General features: G+C 37.7%; 3 protein-coding genes across 3 annotated transcripts; 1 reads left to right on the plus strand and 2 right to left on the minus strand.

Moving 5' to 3' along the window:
• Positions 1-1,865: 1,865 nt before the first annotated feature.
• ccne1 (cyclin E1) lies at positions 1,866-11,406 on the minus strand. The gene is made up of 12 exons (XM_039657697.2): positions 11,083-11,406; positions 10,564-10,617; positions 10,335-10,422; positions 10,184-10,246; positions 9,235-9,398; positions 8,963-9,098; positions 6,694-6,840; positions 6,442-6,537; positions 6,205-6,339; positions 3,092-3,203; positions 2,827-2,984; positions 1,866-2,594 (listed from the first exon to the last, which is right to left on the minus strand). The coding sequence occupies exons 2-12, from the start codon at positions 10,578-10,580 to the stop codon at positions 2,478-2,480; spliced, it is 1,233 nt and encodes a 410-aa protein (XP_039513631.1). The 5' UTR covers positions 10,581-10,617; positions 11,083-11,406; the 3' UTR covers positions 1,866-2,477.
• A 197-nt stretch (positions 11,407-11,603) lies between these two features.
• LOC120468994 (uncharacterized protein F13E9.13, mitochondrial) lies at positions 11,604-16,180 on the plus strand. The gene is made up of 6 exons (XM_039657674.2): positions 11,604-12,017; positions 12,088-12,170; positions 13,492-13,672; positions 13,767-13,917; positions 14,030-14,157; positions 15,451-16,180. Exons 1-6 carry the CDS (start codon positions 11,945-11,947, stop codon positions 15,639-15,641), a joined length of 807 nt encoding a protein of 268 aa, XP_039513608.2. The 5' UTR covers positions 11,604-11,944; the 3' UTR covers positions 15,642-16,180.
• LOC120469000 (uncharacterized) lies at positions 15,702-20,536 on the minus strand. Its single transcript, XM_039657686.2, has 4 exons — positions 20,401-20,536; positions 18,795-18,959; positions 17,540-17,675; positions 15,702-16,520 (listed from the first exon to the last, which is right to left on the minus strand). The coding sequence occupies exons 2-4, from the start codon at positions 18,922-18,924 to the stop codon at positions 16,298-16,300; spliced, it is 489 nt and encodes a 162-aa protein (XP_039513620.1). The 5' UTR covers positions 18,925-18,959; positions 20,401-20,536; the 3' UTR covers positions 15,702-16,297.
• Between the last annotated feature and the right edge of the window lie 1,080 nt (positions 20,537-21,616).

Raw genomic sequence — 21,616 nt, forward strand, 5'->3', positions numbered from 1 at the left:
ATGCTTAATATATATATATATATATATATATATATATATATATATACTGTATATATAATCAGCGTTTCTCACATATTTTAACCAGAACTTTGAGAACTCTTTTATTGGATTGTGTCGTTGTAGTCCACGACGACATTATGAATATTAGGGGCAGACAGGGGGCACAGAGCTGAGACTAGGTGTGACTTTTGGCAGTGATGGCTGGGAGATCATCCAATGGGCACCTGCTGCTGCTGCCACCAGCGTCTGTGCGGAGAGAACAAAAGGGGCCATTGAGCACATAACAGCTGTTGCACTGTTGCCTGCCTGAGGGCCCCCCGGACCCCAGGGTCTGTCTGCTGGGGGAAGCTACCTCCTCCTCTTCAACGTTGACCTCCATACAGCTCTTTTAAGAGACTGCATGGTAACCATCCTGCTGCCACAACGTTAAATACAGAACAGTGACGTGGGCCTCCAACCTCAGTAAGTTTAGGATCTTAGCATGAGGGACACAAAGTGCGCTAATTGATCGTTAAAATGGATAGTTCACCGAAAAATTATGTCATCGTTTACTCACCCTCATGATGTTCCAAACCTGTGAGTTTGTTTCTTCTGTTGAACAAAGAAGGTATTTGGAAGAATGTTGGCAACCAGACTGTCGACAACACACATTGACTTCAATTGTATTTTTCTGTTTGTTTGCTTGTTTCTACTACACAAATCAATAGGTGTCGTCAACTGTCTGGGTTAACCACATTCTTCAAAATATCTTCTGTTTGTTCTGAAGAAACTCATACAGGTTTGGAACAATTTGAGGATAAGTAATGATTTTTTTTTTTTTTAGGTGAACTATCCCTTTAAAGGCGAGAAGCCTTAATCTACCTCATAATCAAACCCTATTGTTATTAACTGCTTAACCTGCCACAAAACAGGTTTTTAAATTAACCCCATCTGCATTGCATGTTGTATAACGGTCAGTTGTTGAATAACAATCTACATGTGTAATGTTTCAATACAAATCTCATTGAGCAGTTTGCCATTTTCAACAACTGAAATAATAAAGCCCAAACCAAAATTGCCTTAAGCAGATTCCAGTCACCAACACAGCACCCAAACACTGCCAGACCAAGGCAGCAGAGCGATTGTCAGTGTGGAATGTAATGAATTACCCTTGTCTCAGCAGCAGCTGTTGAGGAGCTCACAGACCTCAAGTCCAGCCTTCTGATCGTGACAGACAAAGCATCACACTGACATCTAGTGGATCATGTCCTTGGTCTCTCCTTAACACTCATTCACAGACTGCAAGCAGAGGGCACTGTGTATGTAAATGCACGAGTGAGACAGCCATTACAGGCCCTGTTCACCATTTTGTTTCATAGATCTCATACATGATGTTACACTTCAGTACCTGCTATTTTTGACTCCTATTGTAAAACAGCCAGCAAGCGCACATTTTTTCTTCAAACTTCTTAGATTGCTTTTTGGTAATTAGACGACTAAAGAACAATTCAAGTTCCATTAAAAGCAAAATTAGGCTGCCTATGTACAAGCATGTCAAATTACACATGCTGGAGTTTTTCCCCATGGAGTTAAATGTGTTGCACTACAGGGTGTAGCCTTGTTAGTAAGTTAAATGGTTGTCATTTAACGCATTTTTATTGTATTTTATTTTTTTCATGAAATGTTTTATCTTTGTTGCTCATTCATCTCTCATATAGAAATGTTATTTGGTAACATGTTAAAAACAATTTTCACAAAAGGTTTAAAATATTGAAAGTTAATTAGAATATAATAGAGATTATATAATAGAGATTTATGCATTTTATATATATATATATACACATACAAATGTTGAGCATCATTTTATAAGTCAAGAAACAAAGAAGTATGGTAATCATAAAAACTGTCTGAGACAGTGGCTTTATTTAGAAATATGATCTAGAGAAATGTAGCAGCATCTCATTTAAAAACATACCTATAAAAAGTGAATGGTCAAATTTGGTTACAAACACAGGAAGCGAAAATCTTAAATATAAAAATCAGAGTCCAAGCTTCTGAAGCTGGTGATTTCTCTGGTCCATTCTGGCAGTGGAGACTTGAGTCCCCGTGACAACCTGTCAGGATTTTGCTGGTCCAAATGGCAACCTGAGCAACAGAAACCCATGCCCATGTTTGTGTGGGGATCTCTGTGGTCATCTTCCCATCTGCTCCAGTCCCACCCTCTTTTAGCAGCAACCAGAGCCAGTTACAGCTCTGAGATTTTGGCAGGTAGTCTACATTTGTAAACTAAAAAAAAATAATAATAAAAAAAAACCAAAAAAAAAACAGACCCTTTGGACCATTTAAAAAAAAAAAAAAAAAAAAAAAAAAGAAGACATTTTTGGTCTTTTCAGTCTTATGCATGTGAACTGATAGCTGGGTTTGTTCCGTAATGCCATTCATTTGTTGATTTTCACTTCAACTCAGCCAGGGCTGTCCTATTTCATACATTAGGGAAGTCAGGAGACAGTGTTCTCGGGCTTCTCGCTACTGTGTGGTGGTGTGAGCACTCCAGAGGGAATCGGAGACCTCTGACTGCTCTCGATGTCCACTTGCTGATACGAGTGCGCCTTCCCCTGAAGAACAAGAAAAGAAATAAGAAAACTTTAGGCAAGAGGAAATGAAAGCGAGAAATGTTGTGGCTTTGGCAAATGCATGCACAATTCTTCAGTCAGAACAAGATAAGACAATAGTGTTGAAACCCCAAGTTTTGATTGTGCATGCAAACTGGCCTGAGAAAGTTAAGTTATGGCCTAGCGTCAAATGAGAAAAAAAATAAAAAAAAATAAAAATAAAAATAAAACTTACTAGCCATTCCAAGTAAGCCACATGGGTCTGGATATTGTGCATGTCATCTGCTGCTATTCCTTTGAAGGTCTTGAGGGCTGAGCTACCTGCCTCACGAATAGACATGGCGAAAGGGACCATCCATCTCACACACTGCTCCAAATCACACCACTTCAGCCCTGGAACAAAACATACATAAATATGCAATTTACATTTTATAGTATACATGCTCCATTTAATAAAGCTAATCAAGAAATTCACAAGATAAAATCATTAAAAATCAAACCTGAAACTTTCATCACTAGCTCTAGAGAAGAGAAGTGGAAGAGTGCAGAAGCTGCGATGAGGCTGTAAGAGAACTCCAGACTTCTTGCATCCAGTACACACAGATCCAAGAGCTACATAAAAAAAGACAGACACAATAAGATACAACTCTCTCCTCTGTCCACCACCACCTCCACGCTAACTGCTGATGATTTTGCCAACTTTTTCCACAAACAAAACTAGAAATATCAGCAGTCAGTTCTCAGCGTCACACAGGAACCCAGACTAACCTCTCCCACAGCCAACAACCTTATCTCCTCCATCACTCCACTGACCGAGGAAGGATTATGTAAACTTCTCTGCAATCATCCTACCACCCGTCCTCTAGACCCCATACCTTCACACCTTCTAAAAGCCATCTCTCACACACTTCTACCAGCTCTCACACACATCAACTCATCCCTCCACACTGGCATTTTCCCTACAGCATTTTAGCAGGATCAGGTAACTCCACTGCTTTAAGTAAAAAAAAAAAAAGTTAAACATTACTTCGTGAATTACAGACCTGTCTCTCTCCTATCATTCATCGCAAAAACACTTGAACAAGCTGCTTTCAACCAAGTATCATCTTTCCTGTCTCTGAACAACCAGCTGGATGTCAATCAATCTGGCTTCAAGAAAGGGCATTCAACCGAGGCCGCATAGCAGTCAGTCCCCGAAGCCCTGAGGATCACAAAAGCTGCTTCCAAATCATCAGTTCTCACTGTGAATCATCAGATCCTTCTGTCCACCCTCTCATCACTGGGCATCACAGGTACTCCTCTCCACTGGTTTGAGTTCCATCTCAAAGATAGGTCCTTCAGGGTCACATGGAGACGCAAGGTATCCAAAGCACATCAACGGACCACAAAGGTTCCCCAGAGTTCAGTTCTTGGACCGCTCCTCTTTTCCATTTACACCACATCATTGGGACCCATCATACAGGCACATGGTTTATTACCATTGCGATATTGATGACACCCAGCTCTACCTCTCATTTCAACCAGATGATCCCACAGTAGCTGCACGGATCTCAAGCTGTCTGGCGGACATCTCGGCATGGATGAAGGAACATAACCTGCAGCTCAACCTGGCAAAGGCCGAGCTTCTTATTCTCCCTACCAATCCATCTCTACAGCACGACTTTACTATCCAGCTAGATTCCTCCTCAATCATCCTGTTACGTAATGTTTGTTCTCATGTCTTTATAATGTTTGTGTATACTTTGTAGTGTTTTTTTTTTCTGGCGTTTCAGATTCTCGCTGATTAGCTAACAGCGGTCATTGAACGATCGGCTGGTGATCCCGGTTTTATTTAGAAAGAGGTAATGTGGGAGAGGCCTGCTCTTTTGTTTGGGAACTTATTCTTTTCCTATTTTCCTACTTTTCCTTGGGTCTCTCTGACGAAAATACCCCTTATTTTGATTGTATTTCTTTATTATTTGCTATTTGCTTTATTATTATTAATTACTTTATCAGTCTTGTCTTGGGCCATGGGTCCTTCTAATGAATGTTACCTGGTTTATTGTTATCTATTTTTGAGACAACTCTTAATTAAACTAAATTTGTTGCACTTCATGGTGTTCCCTTTCTTTGGTTCCCTTTCTTTCTTCTGCTGGAAAGTCTACCGTATCCTTATTTATTTGTTTATTTATTTATTGAGTCTTACCCCTAGTGGACGCAATAACCCCATCAAGGTCAGTCAGAAATCTTAGAGTAATCTTTGATGATCAGCTGACCTTCACAGACCACATTACAAAACACAGCTAGATTATGCAGGCTTGCACTGGACAACATCAGGAGGATCAGGCCTTTCCTAACTGAGCATGCAACACAACTTCTCGCCCAGACTCTGGTTATTTCTAGGCTTGATTACTGGAATGCTCTTCTGGCTGGACTTCCATCAGGTGCAACTAAACCTCTACAAATGTCCAATGCTCCAGAATGCTGCAGCTCGTCTGGTCTTCAACAAACCCAAAAGGGCCCACGTCACTCCTCTGTTTATCTCTCTGCACTGGCTACCTGTCGCTGCTCATATCAAGTTTAAGGCATTGACACTTGTTTATAGATTTACCACAGACTCAGCTCTGTCCTACTTCCAAGCACTACTACGAGTCTACAAACCCACCAGAAGCCTAAGATCAGTCAATGAGCGACGGCTAGTGGTACCATCACAGAGAGTCTCAAAATCACAATGACATGCTTGGTTTAGTCCTCAGTTCGAAGTCGCTTTGGATAAAAGCGTCTGCTAAATGACTAAATGTAAATCCTAAGCAAAGAGAGACATCTGCTCAGACGAAGAAAAAAACAGCCTGAAACACCAGCTCAAATTCAACATGTATACAAAAACTTTAAGCAAGGAAGTATTACTAGGGATGCTTTTTGTCTCTAGACATTTTTTTTTATTTTTTTTAACCCAGACAACTTTTACATCCTAGATTATCATTCAAATAATGTGGTTTGCTATAGATCCTTGATATTCAGCTCAATACCTTTAGATGAAAAACTAAGACCTTGGAATTTCTGTGTTCACAGTACGTTTTCAATATGTTCTTATATGATTTTAATTCTGGTAAAAAGCTACAATCTTCTATTCCATTCACAAAACATTTTATTTAATTACATTTATATAGTAACTTGTAGTAAAATGAGTGAAGTCACATGAATATGAAAGCGGTGTTCCTAAAAGGATAGTTCACCCAAAACTTGTCATTACTTATACTCATGTCATTTCAAACCTGTATGATTAAGGTTTTATAAAAAATTTAAATTTAAAAATCTCTTATTTTGTGTTCCACAAAAGAAAAAAAAAAATTAAATTAACCAATTTTAGTTTTTGATTAGACTAGTATGCCTTTAAAGCATATTTCCACAGAAAAGCCCCAGAAATGGAAAGTGCATTCATGTATTGGGAGCAGCTTTGAGAAAGATAAAAATCAGAAACACCATGTACACCTGCGGTATGTGTAGTAGAAAACAAAGAGTGCCAGGCCTTCACACTGCAGAACACAACACGTGCAGAAATCACAGCTTTTTTGCGGTAAATATAGTCAGACACCATATTGTGATTTTAACACAATTAATTGTGAATTCTTACCTCTGCAATCTGCGCAAATGTAGCCTGTGGGTACTGGGCTATGAGAACTTCAGCAGTCTCCTTTAGATAGGCCATCTGCATGTAGATGTTGAGCCAAGCCACTGGGGTTAAAGGACTCAAACTCCAATTCAACTCCTGAAGAACAACAACAAATATGGAATACAGTAATCCACAACACTATAAGCAGCAGGGCTGCAGGTTTAAGCACAGTGCTGAGATTAAAAGATGATAATCTACCTTCATGATTATAATTTCCATATTAAGAATGTCATCCTCAGAGCATGCCCCATCAGTGACATAAGCAAACTGATGCACTTTAGGAGGGTAAATTTCCTTTGAAAAGAACATAATACCCAATTAGATTTCATGTTCAGGTGCTGCACCTCAACTTTGAAACATTTTTAAAACATGGAATTTCACTGATAGTATATTACAGTCCTTATCAAAAGTTCAGGCTGAAGTACAAGGGCAACTGAAAGTAAAACTTACCTCCATTTTGGCAGCTATAAAGAGACATGAGATGCCTACAAGCTGTAGTGTTGTTTTAAGAACATTCTCTTGTGTGGCCATGAAGCGATCGAAGTAGTCTTGACCCAAGTAAAACGTTTCTCTGTGTAACTTGTACACCTCACAAACCTAAAAGACAGCAGATGTCAGTGTCAAAGCTCACCATTTAACATTTCAGTGCATCTGAAATAGAAATAAAACTATTCGTCACAAAAAAAACCCTATTCATTTCATTTTTACTAATTCATTCTATGAAAACAGACTTCGAATTCTAAATCTGTAGAACACTGATATTTAGGTGTATGCTAGGCTATACATTCAGTCAGTGTGTGTGACAGAGGTGAGAAGTTCTTCAGAAGAAAAGATTGCCCTTAAAAAAAAAATAAAAAAGTATTTTTGGGATTATACATATAAATGTGAAAATATTCAAATGCACTAGGAGTATCAATACCTTGAAGACTGCCCATTTTAATATCAGCGTCAGGTAAGATACTTGTATTGATCTCTCTGCTCACTTTTGTGAGGTTTATTATAAATAGCTACTTCTAAAAACTTAAGTTTAAGCTCTTGTTCTCAAAGAATCTCCTGCTGAAGATACAACCAAGTCTCCTATTCTTCGCTTTGAGTTTCCAACCATTTATTTAAATAGGTTTTAATAATAAAGTTATCAATAAGTAATTCAGTAAAAAGTGCAATGCATGCAAGTACAGCATGTAACTTTCTGGAACACCCATGACTCTTTAAAAAAAAAAAAAAAAAAAAAAAAAACACAATCCCACCTCTGTTATGTAAACATGTTTAGGACAAATTGGATCGTATACTTTTCAGGTTGATCTAAAAGATTAACTACACCGTTTAACTAAACAGTCAATCAAGCTTCTTTTTTTTTTTAACTTGATATGATAGAACCTATGGGTTGGTGGTAATGCTCGACACTTTTACAGAAGCATATTTTTCAATGTTTCTGTAAAATACAATTACTATTGCTAACAAGCTGCTGGGCACCTGAATAATTACTACAATTTCAGAGTTCTCTCAAACTGATTTGCTGAAAACAAAAGGTGGAAAAAAACCCTAAATGAATGCTTTGTGGCATTAAAGACTCTTTTCGTGTGTAAGAAATGCAGAGCGCTCCCAGCCTTTAGACAGTGAGCCGGGAACGTTCAGTTTTCAGTGCGTCAAATACGTTCCTTGCATATCCATTGATATGAACAGTGCGCTTTGACAAAAGTTTGACTCTACAAATTTAGTGTTCAAATGTAGGAAAGTGAAAACATTTCTGTGCTAAACTTATCATCAGCGAATCACTAACAATTTATCAAATGGCCAACGATAGACATTAGTCACCCTAACTTAGGCATGGGCAAACTTTGTCCAGGAGGGCCGCTGCCCCGTAGAGTTTAGCTCCAACCTGAATCAAACACCTGAACCAGCTAATTAATGTCTTTGGGATTACTAGAAGGCTACAGGCAGGCAAGTTGTATCAGGGTTGGAGCTAAACTCTACAGGACAGTGGCCCTCCAATATTGAGTTTGCCCATCAACGTCCAAGCATGAAATTTGATTTCTCATAATGTAGAGGTTTGATGCAGCTATTTTTTCGATTAGCCCACAACAACATAATATTGATATTAAAAGTTATTTCCCATGCTATATCAGAGTTTCACATTAAGTTCCGCACATGCAGATCCTTTGTACACTCAGTGGTTCAACTCATTTGTTCGGTACACATGACACAAACAATGTGTACAGTTACACCGCCAGTGTAAGGTGAATTTCATCGCCACCACACGTGTACTGTATGAGCACAGCCAGATTTTCCTAACCGCCTATACTCTGCACACTCAGCTCGCACATACACCTTGAATATAAATGGCCACAACAATACACGGTGACATTGAGGAGTGCTTGTGTGAGATACAGGAAACTGTAGTTTACAAAGAAAATATATTTTGTGTTAATTTCTGGAGAGAAATGCTGTAGAGACTTTACGAATATGAAACAATCTAGTGCGCATTTGACGATCGTCTGTGCTCACGCACATTATCAAACGAATGAAGCAGTCGCATATAAATTCAAGAGTACTTGGGCTCTACTTGCAGTGAGCTTTTAATTATAAGAAAACCTGAGAACTTGAACAGCCTTTGTAAACAACTTGAGGTTTAGACAAGAATGAAGGAACTTGTGGCGTCCCCACCCCTCTTAATGAGATTAGATTAAGACGTGTGAATGGTTCAACAATGATTACAAACCTCCATTAGCCAATCCAGCAGAATTGCTCTCATTTTGGGTTGAAGATTCGGATGTCTCTCCATAACATGCATATCTCGCAAGTAAAGTTTGTCTTTTCGAAGCAGGTTGTTCCACACATCATCTTTGCTTGCCCAGCTGTGAGAAGATACAGGGGAACGCGTCAACTTTTTCCGTATACATATATACACACGCGTTATAGAATGCATCAACAAAGATGTCTTGTCCTAACATTAAGTCATGTCAATATACAGTTTGGAAAGTCAAATCTCACCAGAGGGCTGGCAGAGGGGTAGAGCGCATGGGGGTGATGAAAATGCTTTCTGTGGCGTACTGTGTGAATCCCATGCTGCCAACAGCAACCGGTTCCTCGACTTCATCAGGTGTGGGGATCCGCCTGCATGGGCTTGTGTAACCAGTGTCAGGATTCCAGCAGGCCTGAGCAAGAGGACAAGATGAGAAAGAAAAAAAGAAAAGAAGGTAAACTCTAACGGATATAAACAAATATAAAAGCCCGCCCTCTACAACTATGACAGGCTTCAAAGATATTTTGAAAAGGACCTTCCATGGCACAAAAAAAAGCTTCCTGTGTATATTCAAGCTATGACATTTACCCCAACCACTCACTATATTAAAGTGGCATAGGCAGCAATGGCTGGAACCACTACAGACAATGAGATGGACAAATCCCTCCAATATGTAATATTCGTGATGCTGTTCTGTTTGTTGCTACGCTTACATTTTAAATTTATAGGCTGTTCTGCCTCAGTGGCCTAACAGTGCCTGAACATGAATTCAAGCATAGTGGTTTAGTTTTTAACCAGAGGAAGAGTGTGAGATGAGAAAAGTAGCTAAACAATATTTGGCAACAGTTTTAAGGATAGAAATGTTCAAACAAATTTGTCAAAATTTGTGAAAATATAGGCCAAATCATTTGCAAGCTTCATGATTCTTAACAAATATGCACTTTCAACATTAGGCATACAAATCAGAGTAAATGTGTGCATCTTTAAAAAATAAAAGTCTGTGTATCAAGACATATTTATGGCCTTAATATTAGATTCGATGTATTTGTATACATGAATAATTTCAGCACATTTTAGATCTCATACACCACTTTGCGTCAACACAGAAAATACTAAAATAAAAGTGGCAATTGGTTTAGCTTATGAGATACCTGGTGGCCTATGGATATTATACAAACAGTCATGATTCATCCATACCTGGGGTGCACATGATTTCTTTCTGGTCATCTCTACGATTTCCTCATCTAGATCGTGTAAATGCTGTGAATTCAAAAACAAAACTGTCAGAGACTTCACTCATTATGTTTTTAATATAGCCGCATTATAAAAAGTTGAATAGCTTCCTTACAATAGCCACGTCTGCTTTCCTCTTCCTGGGACGCACAGAATTGGTTTTAGGAGCTTCATCTGTAGTGTTAATCTGCTCTGTTCGTAGTCTGCGTCGAAAAATGATATTGTTACATTTCCACATTGGCCTGAAACGCTGTGACTAACTGGGCCAACTCGCTATTGCAACTTTTCCATGCATGCACACTGATGTTCAAAACTGCCTTAAAAGTCCCAAAAGCGAAACTTACACTTTCTTGCTTGGCATGGTATCCACGCGTGTGACCTTGTTGAGTGTCGAGAGCCTGAAAGATAAAAGTGTTACTTTATAAAAATGTCCGATTTGAGGCTTTTAATCCCAACCCCCATCATGTAAGTCTTCACAATGCGCTTTGGGCGCGGGGAAGTAGAACCGGGCACAATGTTCAAGAGGTCAAAACTACACGAAAAACACAACCGACCACTTCAAAACCACAGAGATGTGAACTTTAAAGTGTATATTTTCAAAGTCAATCAAAAGCATGCCGATATTTCAATTCGCTTTGTAATAAAACAACACGTTAGCATTGATCAACCCAAGGGAGTCAGAAAATGGCCGAGCCAATCATTATTTCTCATTTCATTGAACCCGCTTTAGCAACAGAACCTAAAGTCTAGGCAATCCAATATTGTAAAGTTTGCTTTCCCAAACCCTTGTAATGCATTTTACATGTCTGATGTCACTTTTATCGATCTTTAACAATGACCAAATTATTGTGCAACGCACGTACCTTAATATGATGCTCTCTGAAAATGCGTTCTCTCCACGGATATCCTCAAACACAAAAGTTAGGATGGTGTGACAAAAGGCATTATTTAGAAAAACTGATCGAAGAGTCTGAATGCAGGGAGCATATGGCTAAGCTGTGATGTGTTCCGCAGTCCGCTCGCTCTGAGCTGGCGCCAGTAATTTTGCGCCTTGTCTTATAACCCGCCAGCAGTCGTTAAAAGGGGCCGTCAACGCGGGTCATTTAAAAACCCCGCTCTGCTATAACAAACGCGCAGCAGTACGATCATCAATATCGCTATAGTGCGATTGACACCGGCGTTTTAATCCAGGCAGTATTGTCCAAACATATAATGCTCAATAAAACAAAGTTTAGAAACATAAAAAAATTTGCCGGTAAAATGAGGGGTGTGTTTGTTGACGTCACGGCATTGAGGTAGCGGAAGTGCGTTGAGCACATGGCTAGCAGGCTCGAGAAGTAAACAATCCCAGTGATCATGTTAAATAGATGGATGTAATCACGCTATAGTGTTAGTGAGACTCGAGATTGAATGTTTTGGTTATACTCTGATGACCGTTTGAGATCTCAAGTGTTGTCAAGCTGATATAACGCATTATTTTGTTACAGTTGCTGTTAACGCAGGCAAATCAGTTTCAGTGGATTTGACTGGCGCCCCCCTTAGAAATACAGAAAACTGCAATATACAAACGCGTTTTTAAAATCTTATCAGAGATGTTTCATTTACATGTTACAGATATCTTGGATGGTGCCATTAGATCCACACTTATGTCAGTTACCGGTAACCTTTGGCCAGTCACGTGACCATCAAAAAGTACACAAATCAGTTTTTTTGCTGGCTTAAGAAATGAAGTTTTTAAATCTTTTCGGACGCTTAAAATCAAATGTCATTGGCATGATTCACGTCCGAGCCTTGCCAGGTAACGCATTTGACGGGAGAACAAACTTAACACAGGAAAGACTGAACTTTTAATTTATTTTCTTTTGCAGGAACCCCCTTGAACCGCGCTACTCTCTCCGAGATCATAGAGGAGGCATGTCGAGAGGCGGAAATTTACCACCACGCAGGACTTGTATGTGCTCAATTCAGTAAAACGTATCATTGGCATGTCAGTGTGTAGAATTATAATAATCTCGCTCTTTCTAACATAATAATCGCCTTATATTGTTTGCGGTGCTATTGATTCGCGACCTAATTATTCTTTTAAATCGGATCTTTTCAATGAATTGTTGAATCTATTCATAACCCGGTCCGAGCAGTTCTCGAGTCATCGAATCATTGAACCGAGAATCATCTCGATGTATGATGTAAAAAATATAAAAAATAAATAAGATAAAATGGAAACAACAAACACAAATAAGTTGCCAGAAAGTATTAATTTAGAGATATTGTAGTTCCTTTATGTACTTGTCTAGATCAACTTTGAATAGAGAAAGATAGGTTTAGAGCCAGTCCTTTTTTGTTTATAACCTATGTGGAATTTAGCTATAGTATACACAAGTTAATTATGTAATATTGTAAATATTATTTTGAGTAGTAAAAAAAAAATAATTTTACCATTCATGAAACATGAAATTATAGTAAATATTTTGAAATTGTTGTCGAACACAGCTTTGTTGAAATATTTCATTTAGAGTAGGCCTATGTAATGTCACACCACACTCTTAGAAGAAAAGGTTCTATATAGAACATTAAAAGGTTCTAAGCGCTATGTATTTCAAATAATTTGGAACCCCTAAAATGCAATGCATGATCACAAAATTCAAGATAGGGTGGTTAAAAAATGTAATTAATTAATATCAGACGAAGAGTGCCATTTCAGTTTTTATCCTCCAAAAATCTACATGATTAAAATGTGATATTAAGTTACTACAACAGTTTAATAAACAATAATTTAATAACAACTACAAATGTTGCAGAATAATGTAATACATGAATGAATAATAGCCTTTAAAGAACCTTTGTGCCAAAAGGGTTCTTTCTTGTCATTATTGAACCTTTTTTTAGCATAAAATGCCCTTTGGAGTTGAGTAAAGAACCCTATGCTACATATATAGAACCCTTTTTTCTAAGAGTGATGATGTCAAGCACAAAGTCACGACATAAAAAAGGACCTGAATCAGATTCTTAAACCGATTCATAGAAACAAGTCACATCAGTCTTCGGATTTCTAATATCTTCTTTCCAGTATAGGCTACGTGTGCCTGCAAGTGTCATAACTAGCATTCAATAGGAGATATTTTTCCATTTTCTTTGAAATTTGACTGAACGAAATTACATCATCAGACCAGTCTATTTGGTAAAAGTTATCAGATTTTAGATTTCTCTTTTGTCAGATATGTTTCTGGTCACTGTGTGTGAATGCTCATTTCAGATCATTCTCTGTATGACAGGATGGGCTGATCATTGAAAACATGCATGATATTCCATACACCCTAGAGGTGGGCCCAGAAGTGTGCGCATCAATGACAGCTGTGTGTGCAGCAGTCAGGAGACTTTATCCATCTTGGCCGCTCGGTGTTCAGATTCTCTCAGCTGCAAACCAATCAGCACTGGCTGTTGCCCTGGCCTCAGGTGTTCACATGACTGTACAAGCTATCATGAATGCCATTTCAAACCGAGGTACTGACAAGACATTTAATGGATATTTGCTCCTGCCCCTCCACAGGGCTGGATTTTATCCGTGCAGAGGGGTTTGTGTTCTCACATGTTGCAGACGAAGGCCTGTTAAACGCTTGCGCTGGCGAGCTGCTGCGCTTCCGCAGACACATTGGAGCAGAGCACGTTCAGATCTTTTCAGACATCAAGAAGAAGCACAGGTATCTGTGATCTGAGTGCATTACGTGCTGGCTGACCACAGAGCTCGAACAGAGGCACAACACAGTGTGGTGATTTCTGCTTTATTGTGTGATATATTTGATAATGTTACAGTGCTCATGCCCTGACTTCAGATGTGAGCATAGCTGAGACAGCCCAAGCAGCCGAGTTCTTCCTCTCTGATGGAGTCATCGTCACAGGAACTGCCACTGGAGCACAGGCTGATCCACAGGAACTGAGGGGTGAGTCTGGCTGCCTGATGTCAGAATATCCTTTAGTCTGACTGTGTAAAAGTGCTCTGTGTATTTTTTTTTTAATGTCTATACTACTTAGTCTTTAGTGTATCATTAAAGGGATAGTTCACTTAATTTAAATTCACTTAATTTAATACATTTTACAATTAATTTTTGATATGTTTTAGCTACCTCAAGGGCATCCAAGATGTAGGTGTCTTTGTTTCCACAGTATTTTCAATTTTGATATTTTTAGGTCAAACCGTTCTTGTCTGTCAGTCATATAATGGAGGTTTATGGGGCCCGCCCTGGATTCACCTCAAAAAGCATGCACAGAGAAGTCAAAATTAAACATGATTTAATGACTCATAAATGTAAGTACACATTGATGGCCTGAGACATGAAACGAGCGGTTTGTGTGAGAAAACGAACAGTATTTATATCGTCTTTTCAGCAGCATGATTGATAATAATAATAAATGTTTCTTGAGCAACAAATCAGCATATTAGAATTGATTTCTGAAGGATCATGTGACACAAGAGACTGGAGTAATGATGCTGAAAATTCAGATTTGCCATCAAATGAATAAAACTGAAAACAGATATTTTGAATTGTAATAATATTTCAGTTTTACAGTATTACTGTATTTTTCTGTAGCCTCGGTCAGCATAAGAGACTTGAGGGACAAAATCTTACTGACCCCAATTGTCCAAGGTTACATGTTTGTGCAAAGTCCAGGAATCACTAGTGTTAAAAATGGACACTTATGTGACACTCTCTGCGTGCAATCCTTTTCAAACGTAAATCTGCTAATTTAGAGGTTAATCAGCTTCTAATATTTTAATAGAGCCCATGCAGCCATGTGTGTAAATGTTTAAAGATAGTGGTGTCCTTTGGAAACAGAGGATGCTGCGCAGTCTCCTGGCCCTGGTGACTGCCCCTTGTGGGCAGATGGCCTGCTTCCTGCCCTGCCCCAAAACCAATGGCCTTGTATGGGCTAACATAGACACCAGCACTTCCAGCAATTTTAAATCCCACTTCCAGATGGCTAGTGATCATGGAAGGCTGTAAACATAGGCATGAAAAACCAGGCCCAGTCTAGTCTGCTACTGCCCTGCTGCCTACTTTGGACTTGTGCCTATTGCCTTCTTTAGTTCTGATCCATTGGACTAGGGAAGCTGTCAGATGGAGGATGAGGCACAATCTGCCAAAATCCTCATTACAATGAAAGAACAACATGTTTTTGTATTTTTATGCATGCATGTAACAGAAAGATGTCCTCACATTCATGTCTTTTAACAGAGGTTACCCAGTCTGTACGGATCCCTGTTCTCATCGGTTCTGGAGTAACTCATGATAACGTGGAGCAATACCTTCAAGCAAACGCCATGATCATCGGCTCCCATTTCAAGAAAGGAGGCCACTGGGCAAATGGTGTGGATGCTGAGAGAATCAATAGGTTCATGGGGAAGATGCACACACTTCGGGAGTGACTGTTGCGACTAAAATTGCAAAAAATAAATAAATAAATAAGAGCAATTAGAAGACAAATGTGAAGATAAAAAATGTATTTATTTTTTTTTTCACTTTTTAAGTGTTATCATATATATATATATTCATGAAGATAAAAAAGCAACCCCAGGCATTTAAATATACAAAGTCAAATAATCACAGTAAATCACAACATATCACTTTGTCATGTGAGTAACATTAAGATACAATTTCATTTTAATACTTGAAAATTTGCTTTGCCTGGTACAGTACAATCTTCAACACTTAATTGTTCTCAAACAAGTTTTTTTGTTGTTTTTTATATACATGCTCCAGTCACAGCTAAGCTAAAATAGATCCACTCAAAAATCATTGCATTGCTTAAAAACTTAAAAGTACTAAAGGACTAATAAAGCAAACTACTTGTAATTTTTTAACATATGCTTTACAGAGTTATTTCAGTGTCACACACTGTCAGTGAGACTTCTTCCTGAAGATAATAATACCACACTGCATGTAATAAAACATTTTTCTTAATCCATCCTAGTCTTACAGGGGAATGGTTTCATATGCTAATTTGCAAACATACCCCCTTAAACCACTCTTCACTCATCAAATCCTGTATGTTCAGTGCTTTCAGATGAAATTGATTATTTTCTCAGTTGTTGTACAGGCGCTGAGTGGGCTGTTTGAAGTAACGCCGCTCAGAAGGTGAATAGCGTGTTCTTGCAAGGTTTTGCCTGTTGAGGGCGCCGCGGGTCAGCTTCCTGTGCTCATTATAGACTCTGGCACACTGCACTGAGAGCAGAATGGCGCTGCAGGGCAAGGGGCTGCCCCATGCTGCTAACCGCCAAGAAACGTGACGGCTGACTGGCACTGGCCTAAAGGGGTAAATTGACAAATCACAAGCCAACATAACCACAGTTACAACTTGGAAATATAGGTTACATGTCCATGTGACATCAATGGACGTGTTTTCTTTATATCATATATATCTCCTTTTTACAGAAGACTGCAGTCTAAAAAATATTATATTATATTATAATATTATATTATTAAACAGCAAACATTTTCAACATTAATAATGATAAACATTTTTGAGCAGCAAATGAGCATAATTAGAATGTTCATGTGACACTGAAGACTGGAGTCATGATGATGCTGAACATTCAACTTCACTATCAAAGGAATAAATTACATTTTAAAATATATTAAAATAGGGAACAATTATTTTGAAATGTAATAATATTTCACAATATTGGTAGCTCTTTATTTTCTGTTTCACAACATATAATGTACTTACTGTAGTAAAGACAAGGTAATAACCCCTAAAGTGTTGCCATACACTGCTCAGTACTTTTGTGGGTAGGTACAATGTAAGTACATTGAAAGTGTGTGCACTAAAATAAAGTGCAACCACTATATTACTGTTTTCATTGTACTGTTTTGATCTAATAAATGTAGCCTTTTTAAATAAGATACTTTTTTAAAAAGCATTATAAATTGTATCGACTATTTAACATTTTAAGTCGCTTAAATAATCACAACGCATTCTCACCCCAAGGCGTCACCTTTGACCGTGCTTCAATATTTGACGTTTAGGCGCCCTTTAGCGTCACTTACATGACGCGATCCTACGGCGTCATCTAACTGACGCTAAAGGAAAGCGTCAGTTAGAGGACGCGGTTAGGTTTAGGTGTGGGGTGGGGGTAGGGTACACGCGATCCTAGGGCGTCATCTAACTGACGCTAAAGGGCGCCTAAAGCGTCAGATATTGAAGCATGTCCAAATGCTTCCCAAGGCGTCAGTTAGGTGACGCCTTGGGAGTGAGAATGGGCTGATAATCAATATTAGCTTGATTCTGGCTGAAAATGGCTAAATTACTTGTCTTTAAACTTACCTAGCCACGTCCTCTGTTTCTTCATCCGAACCGAGGTCTCCCTGATCAGGCCTCATCTGGTACACAGACATGCTGGGGTGCTCGATTAACAGGTTCTCAAGAATGTTGGTGTCAGCTGAGCCAAGTGACTGATTCTCTGCACAGGAAGCATAAATTACTTAAAGTCAACAACATTACTAATGATCCAATTAGCCATGGTTCAAAGCAGGGTCCCTAAATTTAAGGGGCAAATTATTTTTGTTTGTTTTTTTCTTGCACAGACCAAATGAGTAACCTATACAATAAGGATACTGAGACTATAGTTGTCACAGTATAGTTGTCTTAATTATTTCAGTAACTATCCTCCGGTTTCACAGCAGGGCTTAAGCCTAGTCCCAAACTAAAATGCATGTGTCAGCTGTCTTAGCTGAAAGCAATTTGAACTTTCATATACCTTAAAATATGTTTTGTCTCGAGATGCACACCATTCATATTTTTTAAGGCACTTTAATAAAAGCTAATTAAATGTCCTAATTGTACTAAGGTCTAATCCTGGCTTAATCTAAGCCCTGTCCGAAACCAGGCCTATACATTTTAAAATCAGAATTAAACGTCTTCTCCGTCAGTGGAATTTATTATGAAAATGTCTACAGTTTTATCTATAGCTGTTGGATAAAGAACTGAACCCAATACAACCACACTAGCATGCATTCAAGATAATGAAGGTTGATTTTTAACTGAAACTGAACTGATCCTAACTGCTCCGTACAAGGGTATTTACTTTGTTACATTTTTTAAACGTTAATACTTTTATATAATTTATTTCTTACAATATATCTTGACTAATGTTAACTTTGCATTTTTCATGAATTGTTTTGTTTCATAATTGTTTTACTGTTTTTACTTCTCTGACAGTTTACCACTGCAACAACATGACATGCTTTTAAAATGTTAGAAAAGGTCAAGGTGTGTTCAGCGGTCGTTTATTACAGTGGGTCTCAACTTACAAGGTCCCCCATCCCCATACAATTAACCAAAATATTTAATTTTTAAATTTCTTTAGCTTATTTTAATGCTCGTTTTGTCTTATTTAAAATAATTAAGTCATCTTATGTCCCCCTTGGAAGTTTGTTGAGGCCCCCTAATGGACCCTGGCCCCATGGTTGAGAACCACAAACTAGAAATTTAAGTAATGACTCTCAAACTATTAGCATTATAATATGTGATTACTATTAACATCAATAGAAGAGTTACTGAACTGACAATAATTGGTTACCGTGTATCTTTATGATAACCCATTCTCCATCATCAAACTCAAGGAGGTTTGCACAGTTATCAGTTTCCTCTGCAACATCACTGTCCTTCTCTTCTCTTCCCACCAGCTGTGCAAGGATTCTGCTGATCATTTTCTGTTATGGCTTAGCCTTAGCCAGACTGCTATCTGTCAAAAAAAAAAAAAAAAAAAAAAAAAAGTAAAATATCAATAAAGAATTATGTTGCCCTCTAGAGGAATCGACCTCCATTGCACTATTTTACTTTAGTAATTTCAAAAGATTTTGAAATGCACATATTTAGCATGCAAATATCTGCTGTTGCTGTTTATATAAGCTGTTGATGGAAAGTAACGTGCAGAATGTTTCAGACAGCCTTATGTAACAATAAATGTAAGGTCATGTTCTGCTAGCCTGGTTCAGCTGATGCACTTGGTATGTAGCCACCAGCTGGGTGAACGGAGACATGGTGTTCCTTTACACAGATCACTTATTTTTAACACTGTCTGGAATTATTTTCTAAATTTAGCTTCTTTATTTATTTATTGAATCATATATGAGTCAGATCATCAATAGACTCATGTACAGGATCAGATTATGTCCAGGCATGTCGGCCTACTCTGCTAAAGGCAAAAAAAAATAAAAAAAAAATACCATGAATTCTGAGAGCCCACTGGTAGGCTACATAAATGCAGAAATGATTTATTTATTTAATTATTATTATTATTTTATACAGGTTTAAATAGCATCCCCATTACAAATATAGCCTAACTTGTTTGTACATAGGCTACCAGCATAGCATTTCAAAAAATTCATTTAGTTGTAGCTCCCTTTTAAGCCATAGTTATATGAACAATTGTGAAAATTATTTTTGTTTAACAATTAAACTGTTTATTTTTTTTTACCCTTTCCCAAAGAAAAGGAACGCTGGTTTCTTTATGCTAGCAGCTTATAGTTTCATGTGTACGACTTTACGATGTGTATTGATAGTTATACAATTTCAGTTAAAGCTAACCTAATTCCAACATTGTTATTTTTATTTTTGGATGTCCTAAAATTATCCCCAATATATGTCAGTGAAGTGGGACAGGAAGGAGTGATCAGCTGTAGCCCTTAGATCATTTAATAAACAAATACATTCTAACCTTTGTACTTTGTTGTTAATAAATAAATAAATAAATAAAGATCAGCTGCAGCCCTGATGTAAAGCATCTGACTTGTTAACAGTCAAAGTACGGAATGTACTGTAGCCTAACGTACATTTATTAAAAACAACTAAAATCGCTCTAACGTTACCTTAAACAACAACAACAACAATAAGTGTTATTTCTTCGGACAATCGAAGAAAACATAAAGGAACAACACAATAATAATAGGCAAACTATACTTTTGCTTTTGTATCGGCTGTAGACTAACGTTAGCCTATATTATATATTCTCTTTCAGACATTTTCAAAGGATAAACTAATACACAGTTTCTAAATATATTGTGTTTAAATAGCCTACAAAACAATAGCTGAAGTTATCTAAAGAAGAACAAAACATTCACAAATTTGAAATTTGAAAATCTGAATTTTGTAAAATCTGAATAACAACGTTTAGTTTTGCCCACCTTATTAGTTGTCAGAAAAGTAGTTTTTGCAGCTTAAATGCCTCTGCTTTATCTAAATATGTCTGGTTGTAGTAGTCACTAGCCTATACCATCGATGTAACAGTCTGGACTTGTTTATGTACTCGAGGCTCCTCCCCCTTATTCTTGAGTGTACTCAAACTGACGTCAACGACATAAGGCGGGGCGTCAAGGGCAATTCGTACATGCGGATGTTCTTGTTTACCTCGGAAGTCTCACAAGTGCTTTTTTTTATTCTCACGTGTGTTTACAGATAGCCTGTCATATACAATACTAGCCTATAGAAAAAGAAAACAAAAACACTAATCTATTCAAATCCACAGACGCTGAATTGGAAGACTTACATGTCAAATTGACTGATATAGTGCTGCATAATTCACAATTAAAACACAAGTGTAAGGCACAAGTGTGTACTTTACACTTTTTCTTTAGTGCTGTCTCAACTAATATAATATTCCTGTTAATTTGTGTCAAGTAGTATAGACAGACATTGTAAAGTGCAAGAAATTATCATGATTTGCATGAGTGTCTTTGTTCTGTTGAACACAAAAGAGAATATTAGGCAAAATATTGTTAACCAGACAGTTGACGGCACACTGTAAAAACATATTGTTGGTTTAACTTAAAAAACCTGGTTGCCTTAAAATTTTAAGTTCAATGAACTGGAAAAAGTGAGTTAATACAATGAAGGAGATTTAATCATCAGAAACTCAAAATAATAAGTTATCTCAACTAAATAAATTATTTAAGTTGTTTTGACAAAAGAAAAAATGTTGTGATAACAAATCCTGAAAATATTTTTTTACTGTGCACCCATTGAATTCAACAGTAAAACAATAATAATATGGAAGTCAATGAGTGCCGTCAACTGCTGCTTATTAACATTCTTTAAAATATCGTCTGTGTCAACAGAAAGAAACTCATAACATGTTTGAAAGAAATTGAGGAGTGATGACTATCCATTTAATGTGGCCCTAAACAGCAAGGGACTGAGCCATTTAGTTCCTCATTTTACTCATTTATCTTTAATCTCAAAATGTCAGAAAATACCCATTTTATAATAAACATTATATTTTCAAATGATTTAGGCCATGCAGCGGTTCTCAAACTGGGGGTAGGGGGGCCGCAAAGAAATTCTAGAATATGAAATTATTTAAAAAAATTATTTTACCTGTATGTAAGTTTGGATTGTCCTATT

Source organism: Pimephales promelas, chromosome 1 (genome assembly GCF_988280905.1).
Source record: "Pimephales promelas chromosome 1, fPimPro1.hap1.1, whole genome shotgun sequence".
Taxonomy (NCBI): domain Eukaryota; kingdom Metazoa; phylum Chordata; class Actinopteri; order Cypriniformes; family Leuciscidae; genus Pimephales; species Pimephales promelas.

Bases quoted from the DNA above. Each gene is read 5' to 3' on its own strand.
- ccne1 (XM_039657697.2), bottom strand. The intron at 6,841-8,962 runs GTTTGTAATCAT...GCTGTCTTTTAG, and splicing joins TGCTGGATTGGCTAATGGAG to GTTTGTGAGGTGTACAAGTT. The intron at 6,340-6,441 runs GTAGATTATCAT...GTTGTTCTTCAG, and splicing joins TGGAAATTATAATCATGAAG to GAGTTGAATTGGAGTTTGAG.
- LOC120468994 (XM_039657674.2), top strand. From the start codon at position 11,945: ATGAAGTTTTTAAATCTTTTCGGACGCTTAAAATCAAATGTCATTGGC. The intron at 13,673-13,766 runs GTGTTCACATGA...GCCCCTCCACAG, and splicing joins GGCTGTTGCCCTGGCCTCAG to GGCTGGATTTTATCCGTGCA. The intron at 14,158-15,450 runs GTGAGTCTGGCT...GTCTTTTAACAG, and splicing joins TGATCCACAGGAACTGAGGG to AGGTTACCCAGTCTGTACGG.
- LOC120469000 (XM_039657686.2), bottom strand. From the start codon at position 18,924: ATGATCAGCAGAATCCTTGCACAGCTGGTGGGAAGAGAAGAGAAGGAC. The intron at 17,676-18,794 runs GTAACCAATTAT...CTTCCTGTGCAG, and splicing joins GGTTATCATAAAGATACACG to AGAATCAGTCACTTGGCTCA. The intron at 16,521-17,539 runs GTAAGTTTAAAG...TTACCCCTTTAG, and splicing joins GAAACAGAGGACGTGGCTAG to GCCAGTGCCAGTCAGCCGTC.